Below are 17,367 nucleotides of genomic sequence, written 5' to 3'. Positions count from 1 at the left end.
TATATAACAAATACATATATATCACGTATGCAACTGATTTTTTATGTGTATTACATTTTTTTTTTCTTCTTTTTTTTTTTAGATTAATCACCTCCTCAAGGCCCAAGGGGGGCCACTACATTCGAGGAGGCTACTCATTTTTTTGTGTTTTTTATTTTTTTTAGTTGTTATTCGTGGTGCAACCCTCTCTCAACTCTTTAACTCTGGAACACGAACCTTGCCGAGCAAGGCCGCTGCGCGGAGAAACTAAGTTGAGCGCGGTACTTCCAGGGACGTGATGGGAGTCGAACTCCGAACCTCTTGCTTACAAAGCGAGCGCTCTTACCACTGCACCACTACTGCATTACATGTCTCGGAAAAAGGTACTCGATGACAAGAATGACTTAAGTCTTCTACGCGCTTCCTATAACTACATACAAGTAATTCTTTTTATCAATCTTTTTTTTGAAATGTGGTAAATAAACTTACAGCAAAACATCTAAACACTAAAAAATGTTGGCTGGAGGTATATTTAAAATAAGTTATTATTCTATATGAAGAGTAGGTAAAAATGATTTTATGATTTCAAACAAACTATTACACTTACGCTCTATGATTTTTAATTATCACTAGGCTTGACTTTTTTAATGACTAATAAACTTGGTTAGTTTGTCCATTGTTTCTAATAAATCTCTTAAGATTGCAACATTTTACATTTTTTAAAAATATTATGAAGTATATTATTTGATTAAATTTTGAATTTTGCTTTGTTTTTTAGTATAAATGGATAAAGTTCTACAATATCCTCAATTTCAAATTAAGTTGTCTGAACTACTTGTTCAAGATTGGTTTAAGATTGGTATTTACTTAAATGTCAAACCGCATATTTTAGAAGCAATTAGAAATGATTCTATAAATTTACTAAAACAAGAAGACAAAGCATATGAAATGATAAGAAAATGGTTCAACTTTGATGAAAATCCGACGTTTGAAAAGTTAAAACATGCCATATTAAATATTCCAAAAAAAGATTTATTGAAGGAGGTGGAGGTTCTTGCAAGTACACATTTTTTTTTATTATTTGTATTATATAAATTTTTTAGATTGTTGTTTGTCACTCTCATTATATATTTGTTTTTTTGTTATTATTTTAACTTCCTCATCAAATTCTTTGCTTTCAGAAAAATTTGATTATGATGATAATGATGTTGTTTTATTTTTTTAAACATTTGATTATTTTAGATTTTTGTAAAATGACTATTAAGTTAAAAAACTATTATTGTATATTTTATTAGATATGTTTTTAAATAAATTTGCCGATTCTATCAAAGTAAAAAATTCATTAAACAGTGGTAAATATATAATATGTACTATAATAGCATGTTAATGATGTGGAAGTATTTTTCGGTTATTAATTTAACTTCCCCATCAAATTCTCTGCTTACAGAAAATTTTGATGATGATGGTGATGATGATGATGATGATGATGATGATGATGATGATGATGATGATGATGATGATGATGATGATGATGATGATGATGATGATGACGATGATGTTGATAATGATGATGATGATGACGATGATGATGATGATGATGATGATGATGATGATGATGATGATGATGATGATGATGATGATGATGATGATGATGATGATGATGATGATGATGATGATGATGATGATGATGATGATGATGATGATGATGATGATGATGATGATGATGATGATGATGATGATGATGATGATGATGATGATGGTGACAACAATGATTACAGAAATACTATTTATTAAAGTTTAATCATAAATTTTAGAAGAAATATAAAAGACAAAATTTTAAATAAACTTTTCTGCTCTTAAAAAAAAATTAATTATTATAGTTGATGATGATGATAATGATTATGATGTTAATTTTTTAATAAAATATTATATAACATTTTTTTTATACTTTGAGTTTTTGAATAGCGTTATACCAATTAAAAATTTATTTATGTTTATTTAACCAGGTGGGTTTTTCACAATGACTTCAGTATTACCAGAAGTTTCTTTGAATACAGGTAATTCTTAATTAAATAAATAAAGAAAACAAACAATGAAAATAGTAATGATAAGAATTATTATGAGTATGTTGAAAAAAATGATCGAAATGATGATTGCAATGATCATGATGTTTACGTTGATTATCATGTTAGGTTAAATGTTTAATATAAAACTAAATAATAAAACATTTGGATGTAATTACATTTGAAAGTAATGAACAGTTGAAAATTTAAACTTATAATAAAACTTATCTATATTTTAACTTATCTTATTTGAATTTATTAAGTTTTTTTGTCAAATAATCCAGTTTTAAGATATCTAAATATTTTATATTTAGAGATTTTAAAAGTATATATGGTAGTCTTTTAAAAACTAAAATAGCAAATACATATTTCTATGTATAGTTAAATAATTTTATACGGAAGAATGCTTTTTCATTGGTTAAATAAAAATGAATAGAAAATGGAGTATTTGCATTAAATACTAATTAACATACAATTTTTTTTTTTTACTTTACTATTGAAGAGTTATCAATCAAAAAATCGTCAAGTGTTTTTAATAAATTGACATTACTGAACAATATTGGAGAAATTATTATAAACATATTGTAACATTGTTAAAATTTAATAGCTATCAATTTATTTTATTTGGAAAAGCCTACTACACCTTGAGTAAGTAGTAATCATCAAAAATAAAAAAATATCAAAATTGTGTTTAAGCTAGGATATGCAATGAGTTGATTCAAAAAAACAATTTTTTTTTTTAATCAACTTATATAGGAATATGTGTCAAAGTAATTTCTTGTAAATCACTTTTTATAAAAATATGGCTTTGCAGAATTACGGTAAAAGTGTTTTTAACAATTAATAAATGCCTATTGTTTTCAGTATAAACTAATTCAAAAGAATATTTAAATGTTCAAAGTTAAAAAAGTTTTGGCGGTATGTTAATTTTGGCATAACAAAAATAATCATGTCCTGCTGCCTTGCAGGATACTCTTTTTTAGAGAAAGAGTAAGAGAAGCCAACTCTGTCCTAACACCCCCCCCCCTGTCTAATGGCTCTAGGTTGAGTAAAGGCTGGAGATCTTGTCTTGATAAAAATATTCCTCTCTTGGGCAGATATTAAATGCATCCGGCTACTGTCTTGTAGACTGATGACCTTCGCACTCCTTCTTCATTTATTAGGGTGTTGTAGTATGTATTCATAATACATTGTTTCCAGTTTAGGATTTTGAAGTTTTGCCTGTGTATCTGTTTTTATGACTAGGAAACTCATTCTATTATCTCCAAATGAGGGTGCAGGTCTAAAACTCAGTTTTATGGTTCTGAGGCGCTCTGGTAGTCATGTTTCCTGATCTCTGTGGTAGCTCTCAGGGAGGCTGAATCCATCAACAGCTGTAAAGTATCAGAATACTTTCAGTGTGCATTATCCATGCCACTTTTGAAGCCCTTGTTACAGCTTTAATAATAGTAATGAGGCAATTGCTTAGACTATTAAATAGTATACTGAATACTATCTGTTCTTAAAGTCAAATTCTTTAACAAATCCAAAATTGACCAAAGTACCAAAAACTATAATACCATAACATAATAATACCTATAAAATAAAACCATTGCCATCACTGAGTTCTTTAAATTTATAGTTCACAAATATTTGTGATCTTCAAAGTAACTTTTTTTCTGTTGAGTCTTATCTCTTGCAAAGTTTACCGGGCCTACTTGGTCTTTGTGAGACTAATTTGAGTTTAGCTGTCTCATTTTGTGATCTTAGTGTTGGTGGTAATCTACCTTTAATTTGTGAAGACTCCAATAGCCACATGCATGGTCTTGGCATTTACATTTGTAACAATTCACTCGTTTATTGCAAAACTAAGTTTGAATCAACAGACTATTCTTCTATGTGCTTTTGATCTTTTAATGATGTCCTATCTCTTTTAGACAAGCTGCAAATATGCTTTGTAAACACAGTTGGACCTGCTCTTGTAGCCAACCTTCAATCATTGCCAAACTTCATTATGTTGCTTCTCTTTCTCTATTTTCTAAATACTATAATAGATGCTACTCTTTTGTGCCACCTACTTTATTGTAAGTTTTCTGTTAATCGCTATCTTGCTTTATTCACTTTATCTATTCTCTTCCAGTAACTTCCAGTTCTAATAGTGGTTGCTTTCAGCCTTATTAGAAGTGATGACGTTTAAAAAATGGTTTAATGCATGGGTAAAACCATTTTGTATTTAAAATGCAAACAACCTAATGGTTCTTAACAAGGCCTTATATATATATATATATATATATATATATATATATATATATATATATATATATATATATATATATATATATATATATATATATATATATATATTAATAAGAAAACATCAAACAATACGAATTCTCTTAATACAAATAATAATTTATTTTGAGAAATTTTCACTGGGTTATGGATACCAGCATCATCAACTCATAAAATATTAAAATTAAAATGCTTTGTAATCACAGTTGGACCTGCTCTTGAAGCCAACCTTTAATCATTGCCAAACTTACAAATCATATATATATATATATATATAAATATATATATATATATATATATATATATATATATATATATATATATATATATATATATATATGTATATATATATGTATATATATATGTATATATATATATATATAAATATATATTTTTATATTGTGTGTGGTAGATTAAATATATGGTATCAGCTTTAGCTTGCACTTTTTTCAAAATCTTTTTTTTTATTGATTTACTAATTTTCTAACCGCTTTTTTTAAAAAAATTAATCCTTTATTATGATACAAAATTATGCATTTTAATTTATATTTTAATATATATTTAACAAAAAATTTCACTTTTAATAAAGAAAAATTTTATAAGTTTTTTATAAGTTGGTAGTTAACAGAAAACAAAGAAAAAAGTTGAATAACAAGAAAACGGTTGAGACTTAAAAAAATTGAAAACTGCATAAGTAAAGAAAGCAAAATGACAGGAAGTATTGTGTTTATATTCTAAAGTATTTATATTCTAAAGTATTGTGTTTGAGGTAAAAAATTTTTAGTATTATAAGTTTTTGAGATTAAACAAGAGATGTGCGAGAGATGTACATCGCTTGAGCAGTGACCATGATAGTAGTTTTAGAAATTAGAAAAAGATGTAACCAAATGACTTTAGTGGTAAGAAAATTTTAAAGATCATTCATATAGTTGAGAAACACAAGAGTGTGGTGGCTTTATTAGCTGTTCGAGATTCTTGCATGAGTCTTACTTTTTATCTAAATGTGAGCCATTTACCACTTTTTACTTTTTTTATTTTTTTCTGAAAAAAATCCACAAATATTTTTATATTTACTTTTTATTTTATTTTTATTGAAAGATGTTTAAAAAGTCTTCACTGACGGGACGTAAAAAATATGTCTTTTGAACGTTAAAAAGATGTCTTTTTTAGGTCACGTGCCGAGTAATCCTGCGATCTTTTTTTTTTAATCAATTTTTAGTTTTGCTCAAAGGTTGTCTTTTAAAATTTAAAGTTTACAATTTTTTATAATATTTTGTATGATATCATAAATTCATTACAAAAATAATTGTCAGCAATGGTTGTTTTTCTGATATTTATTCATAATGTTTTCAACATGTTTTTTAGAAAAATTGTTAATATTTCTTTGAGCATCATAACTGTAATTACTTAATATAACTGAAGATATTTGAGACCAAGCATCATTAAATCGATACCAAAAATGATTTCCAATTGCATCAGTAATATATATTCAAGCAAAAAAGCACCATTTATAATAATGCTCTCAATTCTTGTGGATTTAAAGATAAGATCAATTTCATTTCAAATATCCAAAATTAAAATACAAAATCTTGAAAAAGAAACATTATCTCGTTTAACACACCTTATTCGGTCAACGTCATAACAAACAAAAACACTTTTGAGTACAATTGATAAATGTTTCCCTAAAGAAACTTCACAAACTTTTTAACTCAAACAACTTAAAGGTTAGTTATAGCTGCCTTCCAAACATCAAGAATATTATTATTTCTCATAATAAAAGTATACTATTTAATTCTCATGAAACTCTTTTGTTTATGAAAGTAAGACCAACTCCACTGAACTTTCAAAATTTGTGTTGGAATGCAAGATAAAGCTTTAGAGCCTATACTAAAATGGAATATTTTTGATCAAGTGGAGCCATTCAAACCTGGTGGTAAATTTTGCAATTTATGCTTGACAGAAAAATACCACATTGTTACATCACCATTAAATTTACTTAACAAACGAGCCAAGCCCACCATGGAAATAAATTTCTTATAAATAATCTTAGTGTCAATGTTCTCCAATTGGACTTGAAATTTTTTGAATAGTATTGTCTGGTCAGGTCCCAGACATTTTCACATTACTGATCTGTAAAAAAGAGTAGGTCCTTCCCAAGTTTTGTTTCAATAATAGTACATGCCCCATTTTTTCATCCAGTATTTGAGGCAGTTGTGCCAAATTGAAAACCCACAATTTTTTTGCCAAGTCCCATTCTTTGAAAGAACTTACAACAGTGTTGCTTAACATTTATTATTTTTGCAACAGTCAACAGCTGCTTTTCACTCATTCAAGAGACTATGACAGGGAGTTGCTCATCATAAGTTTTAATTTTCAATCTTGCATCATCTTGCAATCCTAATTAAAAACTATGGAAACATTTTCTTTAAAATTATCCTTCAGTTTTTTAACAATCTAGGTACAGTGATTTGTGCACTCGCAATAAGTGGACGAACTAATAATCGTTTATCCAAGGGCTCTCAATGTTTCTGTCTTTCACAGGAAGATGTGTAATCGCACGTCTTTATATGACCAGGCAAATTACATTTTCCTTTGACAATTTGACCACGGTTTTTGAGATATTTTCAAAATTTAAAAATGCGCTACAAAAACTTAATTAAAATTTTTTTTTAAACATCTTAGCTTCCAACAAGGCTTCAAGCAACCACTAATTAAAGTTGGAAGTTACTGGAAGAGAGAAGATGAAAATTGTAGAGCAAGATAACGATTGATGGACGACTTAAAGGATTGCAAATTATATGAATCAGGAAAGCAAGATGAAGGAAGCGAATTCCAAAGAGATGATGTTCGAGGAAAAAAACTAGATAAATATGCGTTTTTAGAGCACTTAGGAACAGTCACGGAAAAAGGATGAGACTTAATTGAATGATGAGTAACACGAGAATGAATTTTAGTAGATGGCACAAGAGATGCTAGCTCTTTAGAGCAGTGCCCATTATAGTATTTGTAGAAAAGAGAAAGAGAAGCTACATTACGACTATATGATAATAATTGGAGGTTAGCTGCAAGAAGAGGTCCAACTATGTTTACAATGTGTTTTTTCACCTTGTTTAAAAGTGAAAGGGCATCATTAGAAGATCCGCCCAAGATATGGCAAGTATTCCATACAAGGCCGGATTTGAGATTTATAGAGATAGAGAATAGAATCCAAAGTAAGAAAGTGTCGAGCTCGATAAAGAGACAATTTTGCATCTGCTAAGGTTGCAGATGCAAAATTAGCATCTGCAACCTTAGCAGATGCTAATTTTGCAGATGCTAATTTTGCAACTGATTTGATATATGGTTTCCAAGAAAGATTAGAAGTAAGGGTTAATCCTAGAAGATGAAGAGTAGATGACTCATCGAGTACATCACCGTTCATAAATATAAGAAGATCTAAATTATTGCGATAATGATTGGCTGAAAAAAGTTGAGTTTTATCTGTATTGAAGTTCACCAGCCACTGTGAGCCCCATGCTGTAGCAGAAGTGAGATCCTTTTTAAGCTCAAATGCTCTCCAAGCAATCAGAGAGTGTTGGTTTCTTATCACGACAAGAATAAATAGTAGTATCATCAGCAAACAATGCCACCATAGATGTGAGAATATCTGGAAGATTGTTAATGTAAGTTAAAAAAAGTATAGGACCAAGGATAGAACCTTGAGAAACCCCTGAAGTTACAGAATAAGAAGAAGAGTGCTGTCCATCGAGGGCAACTTTTATACTACGATTGGAAAGGAAGGATTCAATAATCTTTAAGGTGTTACCAGATACACCATAAGAAGAAAGCTTATGGAGAAGACCAGCATGCTAAACTTTATCAAAAGCTTTTGAAATGTCAAGAGTGATGGTCTTAACCTCTCCACCTTTATCTAATGCCTAAACCTATCAGTTATTACTGTTATCAAACCTAAATAAAACCTATCAGCTATTACTGTTAGCAAATCAGCTGTAGATTGAAAAGATCGAAATCCATATTGATGGTCAGAAAGTAAGTTATTAGATTCAAGATGAGAAATTAAGTGTTTATTAATTAAAGATTCAAAAATCTTGCTTATGATAGGAAGAAGACTAGTGGGACGGTAGTTAAATAAATCAGATCGCTCTCCAGAATTTTTGAAGGTAGGGATAAACTCTGGTAAACACTTGTTATATAGTTTTGAGAGTATAGTTGATAGCTCCGGAGAACACTTCTGCAAGACAATAACAGGTATCTTGTCCAGGCCACAAGCTGTAGAAAGGCAGAAAATCACTTTAGATACAGAAGCTATAGTGATGCGAATGTCAAACAATGGACCAACCTGTTTGTTGGCAATATCAGGTAGAACGCAACTAGTGGAATCAAGAGACGATATTGATGAAAAGTTTTTATCAAACAATTCAGCTTTGTCTTTAGGTGTGGTGACAAAGTCTGAACCACTCAAAAGAGGTGGAATTAAAGATTTGCCCTTAGTATTAATGCTATTAAAGATTCTCCAGAAGTCATTAGAGCCTAATTTTTGAGATAAGATACGAGATTTCATGACCTGAGAATAGCGGGCTTTGGCTTTAGTCAAAACCTCTTTACAATGGTTTCTAGCAGTAATAAACAGTCTGTTTTCTGTAGCATTGCTTTGCTGATAAATATGGAAGTAACGGTTTCGATTGGCAATCGCAGCAGCACAGTGTGAGGAAAACCATGGAGGAGAGTGAGGCTTGACCTGGAATTGTCGAGAGGGAACAAAAGATTCCATGCCAGCCTGAATCCACAAAGTTATGTAAGAAGCACATTTGTCGACAGGAAGACAAAAGATTTCCACTCTAGGGCCATCATGAAGAAAATCACGGAAAGAATCCCACTCAGCTTTACTTTGGTTGTAAGAGGTACGATATTAGGGGATTTAGTTGATGAAGAAGAATGAGATGATAATTTTAGAGAGATCAAACTGTGATCAGAAGCACCTAAGGGGTGAATGTGGAGAAACTGAACACTGACTAGGATCAGAAACAAGACATAAGTTGAGTAGAGAAGGTAAATGATTTGAGTTGTCTATTTGAGTTATTTACTATTTGAGTTAGGGATTTGCTATATTTTATTAGGTGAATCATTGTTTTTTCATTTTTTATTGAAAAGTCAGGCTTAATTACTTTTAATATAGCTTCAATGGTTTCTTTATCGTTTTCTTCATTTATTTGTTCATCCATACTGGTTTGATTAGCAACTCCACAGTTTATATAAACATGTTGGTTGAAATGAATACATTTTACAATATAAGGATCAGATGGATGTGTGGCCAAAACTATTTGAGTTAGGAATTGAGAAAGGCAAAAGTTGTGGGCTTTAATGCCTGCAGAATCACTGACACTTGAGCCAAGCCATTCGGATTGGTGAGCATTAAAGTCACCGACAACAACTATATTAGCTGATGGATAGAGAGAGAGGGCTTGGTCAATATGATCAGAAATAACATCAAAAAGAGTCCTGTCTTGAGATGAAGGAGAGCGATAAAGAATAAAGAGAAAGGCGATAGAGTGAAGTGGTGCTAGATGAAAGCGCATGAAAGAATAGTCTGTGGATTCAAACCTAGTTTTATGACAAATGGGATATATATATATATATATATATATATATATATATATATATATATATCATTATCTGTGGCTAGACAAGATGCAATTAAGATTATAATGTTTCTTTGAGCAAGAAATGATAACGTTATTGATTTTAGATATCTGGGAGAAATGAATCAGTTTAGAGAACTTGGTGATGATGATGGTTTTTTGTGTTTTATAGTTTTTGGTACATTATTCATTTTTAAATTTGATTGAAGAACTTGACTCAAAGCATAGATAGTACTCAGAACACTGTTTAATAGCCAAGCAATTGCCTCATTACTAATAATAAACCCTAAGCCGTAACAAAGGGCTCCAAATGTGGCCTCCGTAATGCACACCAAAAGTACAAACAGGGACACCATCCATGCGCAACATGGCACTGTTAATACTTTGATATTTTTCAGCTGTTGATGGAATCAGCCTCTCTGAGAGCTACCACAGAGTTCGGGAAACCTGACTACCAGCCGGCCTCAGAACCTTAAAACTGAGTTTTAGAGCTGTACTCTCATTAGGAGATAATAGAATGAGTTGCCTATTCATAAAAGCAGAGACACAAGCAAAACCCATGCATTGAGTCAAGAAGATCCAGCATTCAACATCCTAAACTGGAAATGATGTATTAAAGATACATCTGCGCCAGCCTAATAGATGAAGAAGGGGTGCGAGGCTGGTCAACAGATAGAATCTGTTTATCCCTTAAGTCTTTGCCTAGGAGGCCTTTTACAAGACAGTAGCCGGATGCATTTAACATCTACCCATGATAAGTATTTTTGTTGAGACACCATCGGATTTGGCATCTTCTAGCCTTTGCCCAGAAAGGCGTTTCCTACAAGGCAGCAGGACATGAAGCAGATTGTACTGGGTTACATGTTACCAGTAGCAGGATAACATGACCTGACTTCCATATCCTGACCTGAATCCAAAAAAGATAAGAAAATCTTAATGAATGAGGAAAAAAAAAAAAACTTTAACCAAAGCAAAAACACACACAAAAAAATATATAATCCAACTAAAACAAAACTCAAGAAACTAAAATGCTTTGTGTATTTAATTGGCGCATTAAAAAACCATTTCATTGTTTGCTTTAACATTGTACTTTTTTTTTTTTTTTTTGGAGTAATGCATCAGTACCAGTTGCTGCCATAAGATATCTGCCTTGCTATGCTTTTATATAATAATAGGTTTAAACCTATCAATTATAAGTGAATGATCCAGGAATTTTTGGTGGAAGAGGGGTAGGGGGTGAATATTGTAAATGTACCAACAGAGATAGTGTGGGAGGGGGGGGGGATACAAGCTTTACACACAGACTTGTAAATCCTCTCAAAACCTTTTAAAAAAACAAATTTTATACTTAAAAATAAAATTGTGGCCTTGTTTTTAGTAACGGATAAAACCCTTTTAGTAATTATGGTTAATAATTGCTGTAGTTTAAAACAAATATTTAGAAAGGTATTGTTTAGATTTGTCAGTAAAAGTTTTTGGAATTTCAAGTACTGAAGAAAAAATTATAATTCACAAGTTTTTAAAAATAAGTTTTAAGACTAAAAAAAAAATCCAATCAACTGATTAAAAATATGAAACAAAATATTTTTATTTTTTTAAATTCAACAATGTTATCTTCAAGCATAGTTGATGTGTCCTTATAAAGCCCTTTAATCTTGACCAACTAAGTAATAATGGTCACGATTTTCTTTTTCAAACAATATCACTTTTTTTTATCACCTATCACTTTGCCACTTAGATCATTAGTTTTCTTAAAATTTAAAAATTATTTTCTGTTTGTAGACAATTTTCACTCTCACAAATGAGAATATTTATTTGATCAGCTCACAAATTAGAAAATTCATTTGATCAGCTCTCAAATGAGAAAATTCATTTGATCAGTTCACAAATGAGATCATTTGATCAGTTCACAAATGAGATCATTTGATCAGCTCACAAATGAGATCATTTGATCAGCTCACAAATAAGAAAATTCATCCGATCAACTACCCCTGAAAAATACTTTTAACTACTTTAACTATTTTGTTATAATTTGTTTAAAATGCACTATTTACTTTCATTCCTGAACTTTTTAAATGGTGTTCTATATCTTTGTTTCCAGCATAAACTCAGTAAACTAATAACGCCTTTAAGCTTTTATCTGCTTTTATAAAACCATCATTTCAAGCCTTCCATTGCAATCATCCCTTCTGCCTCATTGTGCAATCACAGGTTTACCATGAAGCATAACATTTTTGATAATAGAAACCAAATATTCAACAGACTCTCTGAATGTAGCTTTGTACTGTGTTTTTAAACTCACATCTGATTTCATAAACCGTAAAAAAAATTATCAAACATAATTTTTGTGGTATTGGTTATTTTAATGTTTTATTTGTCCATTATTTCTTGTCAAATAACTTTTTTGTCAAATTTTTATTTCAAACATTAGTTTTTTGAGTTTTCACTCAATTTTATTCACAAATAATACATAGTTTCAAATAGATACTATTGGACTGAATAAGTGTTGGAAACCTGAATATTTGAAAGAATTCTTTCTACATCTCAATATTCCTCAAAAAAAGGCTTTCAGCCTTGTTGGAAGTGAATTAGTATATAAAAAATTTAATTTTTTTTATTAGTTTAAATTAATTCTGCAAAAGTCTCAGTCGCATAGTATACATTTAAAAATAAAGTTATCAAAATAGTAACATTATATATTTGTTATTAATCTTTTGGGCTTCAGTAAAAAATTAATGTTACCAATACCATAGTTATACTATATTTAGTAAATAGTTTAAAAATATAGTTGATTATGTAAGTGTTTATTTAAATATAATTTTGAATGTGTTTATGAAAATATAGAGAAGAGATTTTTTTAGTTTTTGATGTTTACCACGGTCACCATAGATATACGGAGATAGGTGCAGGTTTTTTAATGTTTACCACAGATACAAATAGAATTTGTATCTGTGAAGATGTAGAATACACAATTTTTTAAATAGAAAACTTTTATATGAAGCCCTATGAAGCATGCAACCATAGTTTTTCAATTATTTATTAACCTAAAAATTATCTATTATTATAAAATATTATTAAAATTGAAAACTGAATCATTAAATTTCTTTAAATAAAATTTGCAATCTGACAGAAGTTAAAATGTAAAAATATTTTTTATTGTTTTGACTTTAATTACCATTACTATTATAATTATTAATAGTAGTATTTAAAAATTTATATTATATATAAAAATATATATATTATATTAATATATATACTATTACAATTATAATTGTTAATAGAAACAAATGTTAAAAAATTTTCATTCACCTATCCTAATTAAAATTTGCCATTTATCAATTATAAATTTTTTTTTTGATTTTATATTTAAATAAAACTTTATAATAATAATAATAATAGTTAATGCTGATGAGATAAAGCAATATCTATGACAGCTGGTATATATTAATTACTGTTCAGTTTTAAATAAAAAAGTGTTAATAATAAGTTTTCTTGATTTTTGTCTTGTTTGCTAATGTTTTTAAATCGACCGATTGCAAGTTTGATTTAAAGCTGTTAAGTGTAATTGATTGAACGACTTCTGCTGGTAGACTATTCCATTCATAAACGACTCTATTGCTGAAAAAATATTGTCTTTTCATACAATTTCTAACCAATTCAGGTTTCAATCGATGTTTAGCTCCTCTAATATTAGATGCTGAACCTGATGAGTAAATAGAGTTCATTGCTTGATTTTGTTTAATATCAATCTTTTCAATACTTTTAAATATCTTGAATTGCTGGATCAAGTCACTTCTTAGCCGCCGAGTCTCTAAAGTTGTCATATCCAAAATTTCTAATCTTTTTCCGTACTCAAGATGCCTTAGTTCTGCTATCATTTTGGTTGCTCTTCTTTGAACTTTTTCTAGTTATACGAGCTCCATACTTGAATCGAAAACATATGGACAACACAGTGTTTTTATTATATCTTTATCCTTGTACTTGAATGTATTATTTAGTAGTGAGAGCATATTATTTGTTTTACTGGCTGCATATTTAACTTGTTTAGCCTATTTCAAATCACTTGGTATACAAACACCAATGTCATTTTCTAGTTTTGACGTTTCAATTTCCATTAAGGAAATTGAAAAAGTCAACATCTGCCCAATATATATAACTTTATCAAGACACTCTCTTTAGCCTTTACTCAACAAAGAGCCTCTAGGTAGGGGATTTTTCAGCTGGATGCAGTTAACATCTGCCCAAGATAAATTTTTTTTATCAAGACACCATCTCTAACCTTTGCTCAAGAGCCTTAAGACAACAAACTCCGACATAAAAATCCCCTGTTTTTATGTCAGAGTTTGTTTCTCCTGAATTGAGTTTCAGTTTTGTTTGTTTTAAAAGTACAATAGAAATGATTTTATTTATTTCACTGATTTGTTGTTATTATGACTTTTATTACATTAAAATATTTAATTATTCAAATTTTATTTAAATATTTAATTATATTTCAGTAAAAACCACTATAAAGCATTAAAGGACAAAAAAGTCATTATGTATTACATGACACTAAAAAGCTTTATTTACCGGAGGATCTTAACTTATCATATATGTAGAATATGTACAAGGAGTGCTTCCCACTGAATAAAGTTTGTCAAGAAAGCTACAGGCACTTTGATAATGTGTGATTATTTCAGAATATAATTAGATATTATCTTATTTTCTACTTTTTTTTGTGCTTCACTTGCGGAAAGCAGAGGTGTTTTATGCCAGAAAGAAAGAAACACGTTGAAATGCAAAAACTGCAATGCAAAAATGCAAAATGAAAATACCGGCCAAGCAGCTCTTGCATTTGACTTTGCTAAAAATATATATTGTCCTAATGTTTCTACAAACGATATTTATTATCGTAGACAGCTTTCTATGTACACATTTAATATACACTGCTTAGGATCAAGCAGTGCTCACTTGTTTTGTTATGATGAAACTTACAATAAATCTTCAAACTTTACTTTTTTTGCATATTCTATAATACATATTTTATATACAAAAATATGAATAAAAAAAATGAATTGAATTAGGTAAATTTTATTCAAAAATAATAAAGACTTTTAATCAGGATAAGCAGATAGTAAAACAACAACAACAACAAAAGAACAAATTAATATATACAAAAAATTGTATATATTGTTTATATATATATATAACTTCAGCGTGAAGTGAGGGGTGTGTGGGATGTGACACACCCTTTTCCCCATCCCTCATTAAATGCATATTTACGCCATTAGTAGGCAATTCAAAATATTTTTTAATATACAGTCAGCAACATCTTGACTGTTTTTCCTTTTTTAACAATACTTACATTGTTATATACAAAAAAATTGTATTTTATACATAATTTATACAAAATAACAAAATAATATACTGAAAAAAATTTATTTACAAAAAATATTCAATAAAAACTAAAATTAGGTTAACAAAGTACAAATTGTCATTAAATGTTTTCTAATCCTTTCTTAGCATCTTCTATATGAAGCAACTTTCATATAGAAGATGCTCTGAAATGAAACAAGGGATTTGCCCCTATTTCAGATCCATACTCTATGCTTACCATAGGATGTTAGCCTTCTATTTCCTTTGATAGCATAAAAATACTTCAAACAATAAATCTAAAATGAAAATAGTAATGAAATAATTTTAAATTGTTTAAAATGACAAAGTATGAAATTATTTTGAAATTTTAAAATATAAAAGTAATGAAATAATTTTGAAATATTTAAAATGAAAAAAATAATGAAATAATTTTAATGTTAAAAATGAAAAAATAATGAAATTATTCTTTTCATTTTAAACATATTAAAAACATATTTAATTCTCTTTGTTCTTTATTGTTCTCCTTCTTCCCAAGACCAAAAACTTTTAGATGTAATTTCTGATCAAATTGACCTGATCCTATCTTGTGTTGAGTTTAAAAGGTAAACAGATTCTAACTGTTAACCAGCCTCACACCCCTTCTTCATTTATTAGGCTGGCGCAGATGTATTTATAGTACATTGTTTCTAGTTTAATGTTGAATGCTAGATCTTTTTGAATCGATGCATGGGTTTTGCTTGTGTCTCTGTTTTTATGACTACTTTATGGCAACTCATTGTATTATCTCCTAATGAAGGTACAGCTCTAAACTCAGTTTTATGGTTCTAAAACCAGCTGGTAGTCAGGTTTCCTGAACTGTGTAAGAAGGGGTTTGAGGCTGGTCAATATAATTATTTTACTTATACCTGAAGTTTTTGCCTAGGATTGCCTATTTTTCAAGGCTGTAGCTGTTAACATCTGCACAACTAACAACATGCAGTTAACATCTGCCCAATATATTTAACTTTATCTAGACACTCTCTATAGCCTTTACTTAACCAAGAGCCTCAAGGCAGGGGATTTTTAATTGGATACAGTTAGCATCTGCTCAAGATAAGTTATTTTATCAAGACACCATCTCTAACCTTTACTTAATCAAGAGCCTTAAGACAACAAACTCCAACATAAAAATGCCCTATTTTTATGTTGGAGTTTGTTTCTCCTGAAGTAAGTTTCAGTTTTGTTTGTTTTAAAAGTACAATAGAAAATGATGATTTTATTTATTTCAGTGTTGTTATTGTGACTTTTATTACATTAAAATATTTAATTATTTTATAATTTTAATTATTCAAATTTTATTTAAATATTTAATTATATTGCGGTAAAAAAATACTATAAATCAATGTCATTATTTTTTTCATGTTCTTTTAAATAAATATACACCAATTTTTTTATATATTGTTTAGAAATTTCAAATTCACCAGTAAGCTCTACAAAATTTTCTGCTAAGAAAGGTAATTCATATGTTTTATTTAACATTAACAATCAGTACTTTTTAGAGTTTTAAATGACTACACTTTTTTTTATAATAAGGGGTGCCAAACCTTGATCTCGCATATACAAAAAAAAATCCTTAAACAGGCCCTGATTTAATAAAATAAAACACAGCTATTAACTAATTAAAAATAATCACCGTCCTAGGTAATTTTAAGTTTAATCATGTAATATTTCAATATAATTAGATCAGTCCGTCATTGGACATAGCATAAAATAAAGTTTTAAATAGCGGTAATTCAAGCGGGTAACTCTTCTCAATTAGACTTATATAATAATTTTAAGTTTCATAGTATTATCTCTCAGCGTTCGAAAATTGTAAAGTTTAAAGTTTAAAATTTTATATATTTAAATATTTAATTAAATTGCGGTAAAAAAATAGTATAAATCAATGTCATTATTTTTTTCATGTTCTTTTTAATAAATATATACAAATTTTTTTACATATTGTTTAGAAACATCGAATTCACCAGTAAACTCTACAAAGTTTTCTGCTAAGAAAGGTAATTCATATGTTTTATTTAACA

At 29.0% G+C, this 17,367-nt stretch overlaps 1 protein-coding gene across 2 annotated transcripts in view; it reads left to right on the top strand.

The window, feature by feature from the left end:
* LOC136076638 (NACHT, LRR and PYD domains-containing protein 5-like) overlaps positions 1 to 17,367 on the top strand; it is an 81,853-nt gene that overhangs the window by 14,527 nt on the left and 49,959 nt on the right. For both annotated transcript variants that reach the window (XM_065789937.1, XM_065789938.1), the window contains exons 2-5: positions 758 to 1,039; positions 1,986 to 2,036; positions 16,753 to 16,800; positions 17,296 to 17,343. In XM_065789937.1, coding sequence (XP_065646009.1) covers positions 763 to 1,039; positions 1,986 to 2,036; positions 16,753 to 16,800; positions 17,296 to 17,343 — 424 coding nt within the window. In that variant the 5' untranslated portion in view covers positions 758 to 762. The remainder of the gene's footprint in view (positions 1 to 757; positions 1,040 to 1,985; positions 2,037 to 16,752; positions 16,801 to 17,295; positions 17,344 to 17,367) is intronic.

This window comes from Hydra vulgaris, chromosome 02 (assembly GCF_038396675.1).
Source record: "Hydra vulgaris chromosome 02, alternate assembly HydraT2T_AEP".
Lineage (NCBI taxonomy): Eukaryota > Metazoa > Cnidaria > Hydrozoa > Anthoathecata > Hydridae > Hydra > Hydra vulgaris.
This window is presented reverse-complemented; position numbering and strand designations above follow the sequence as displayed.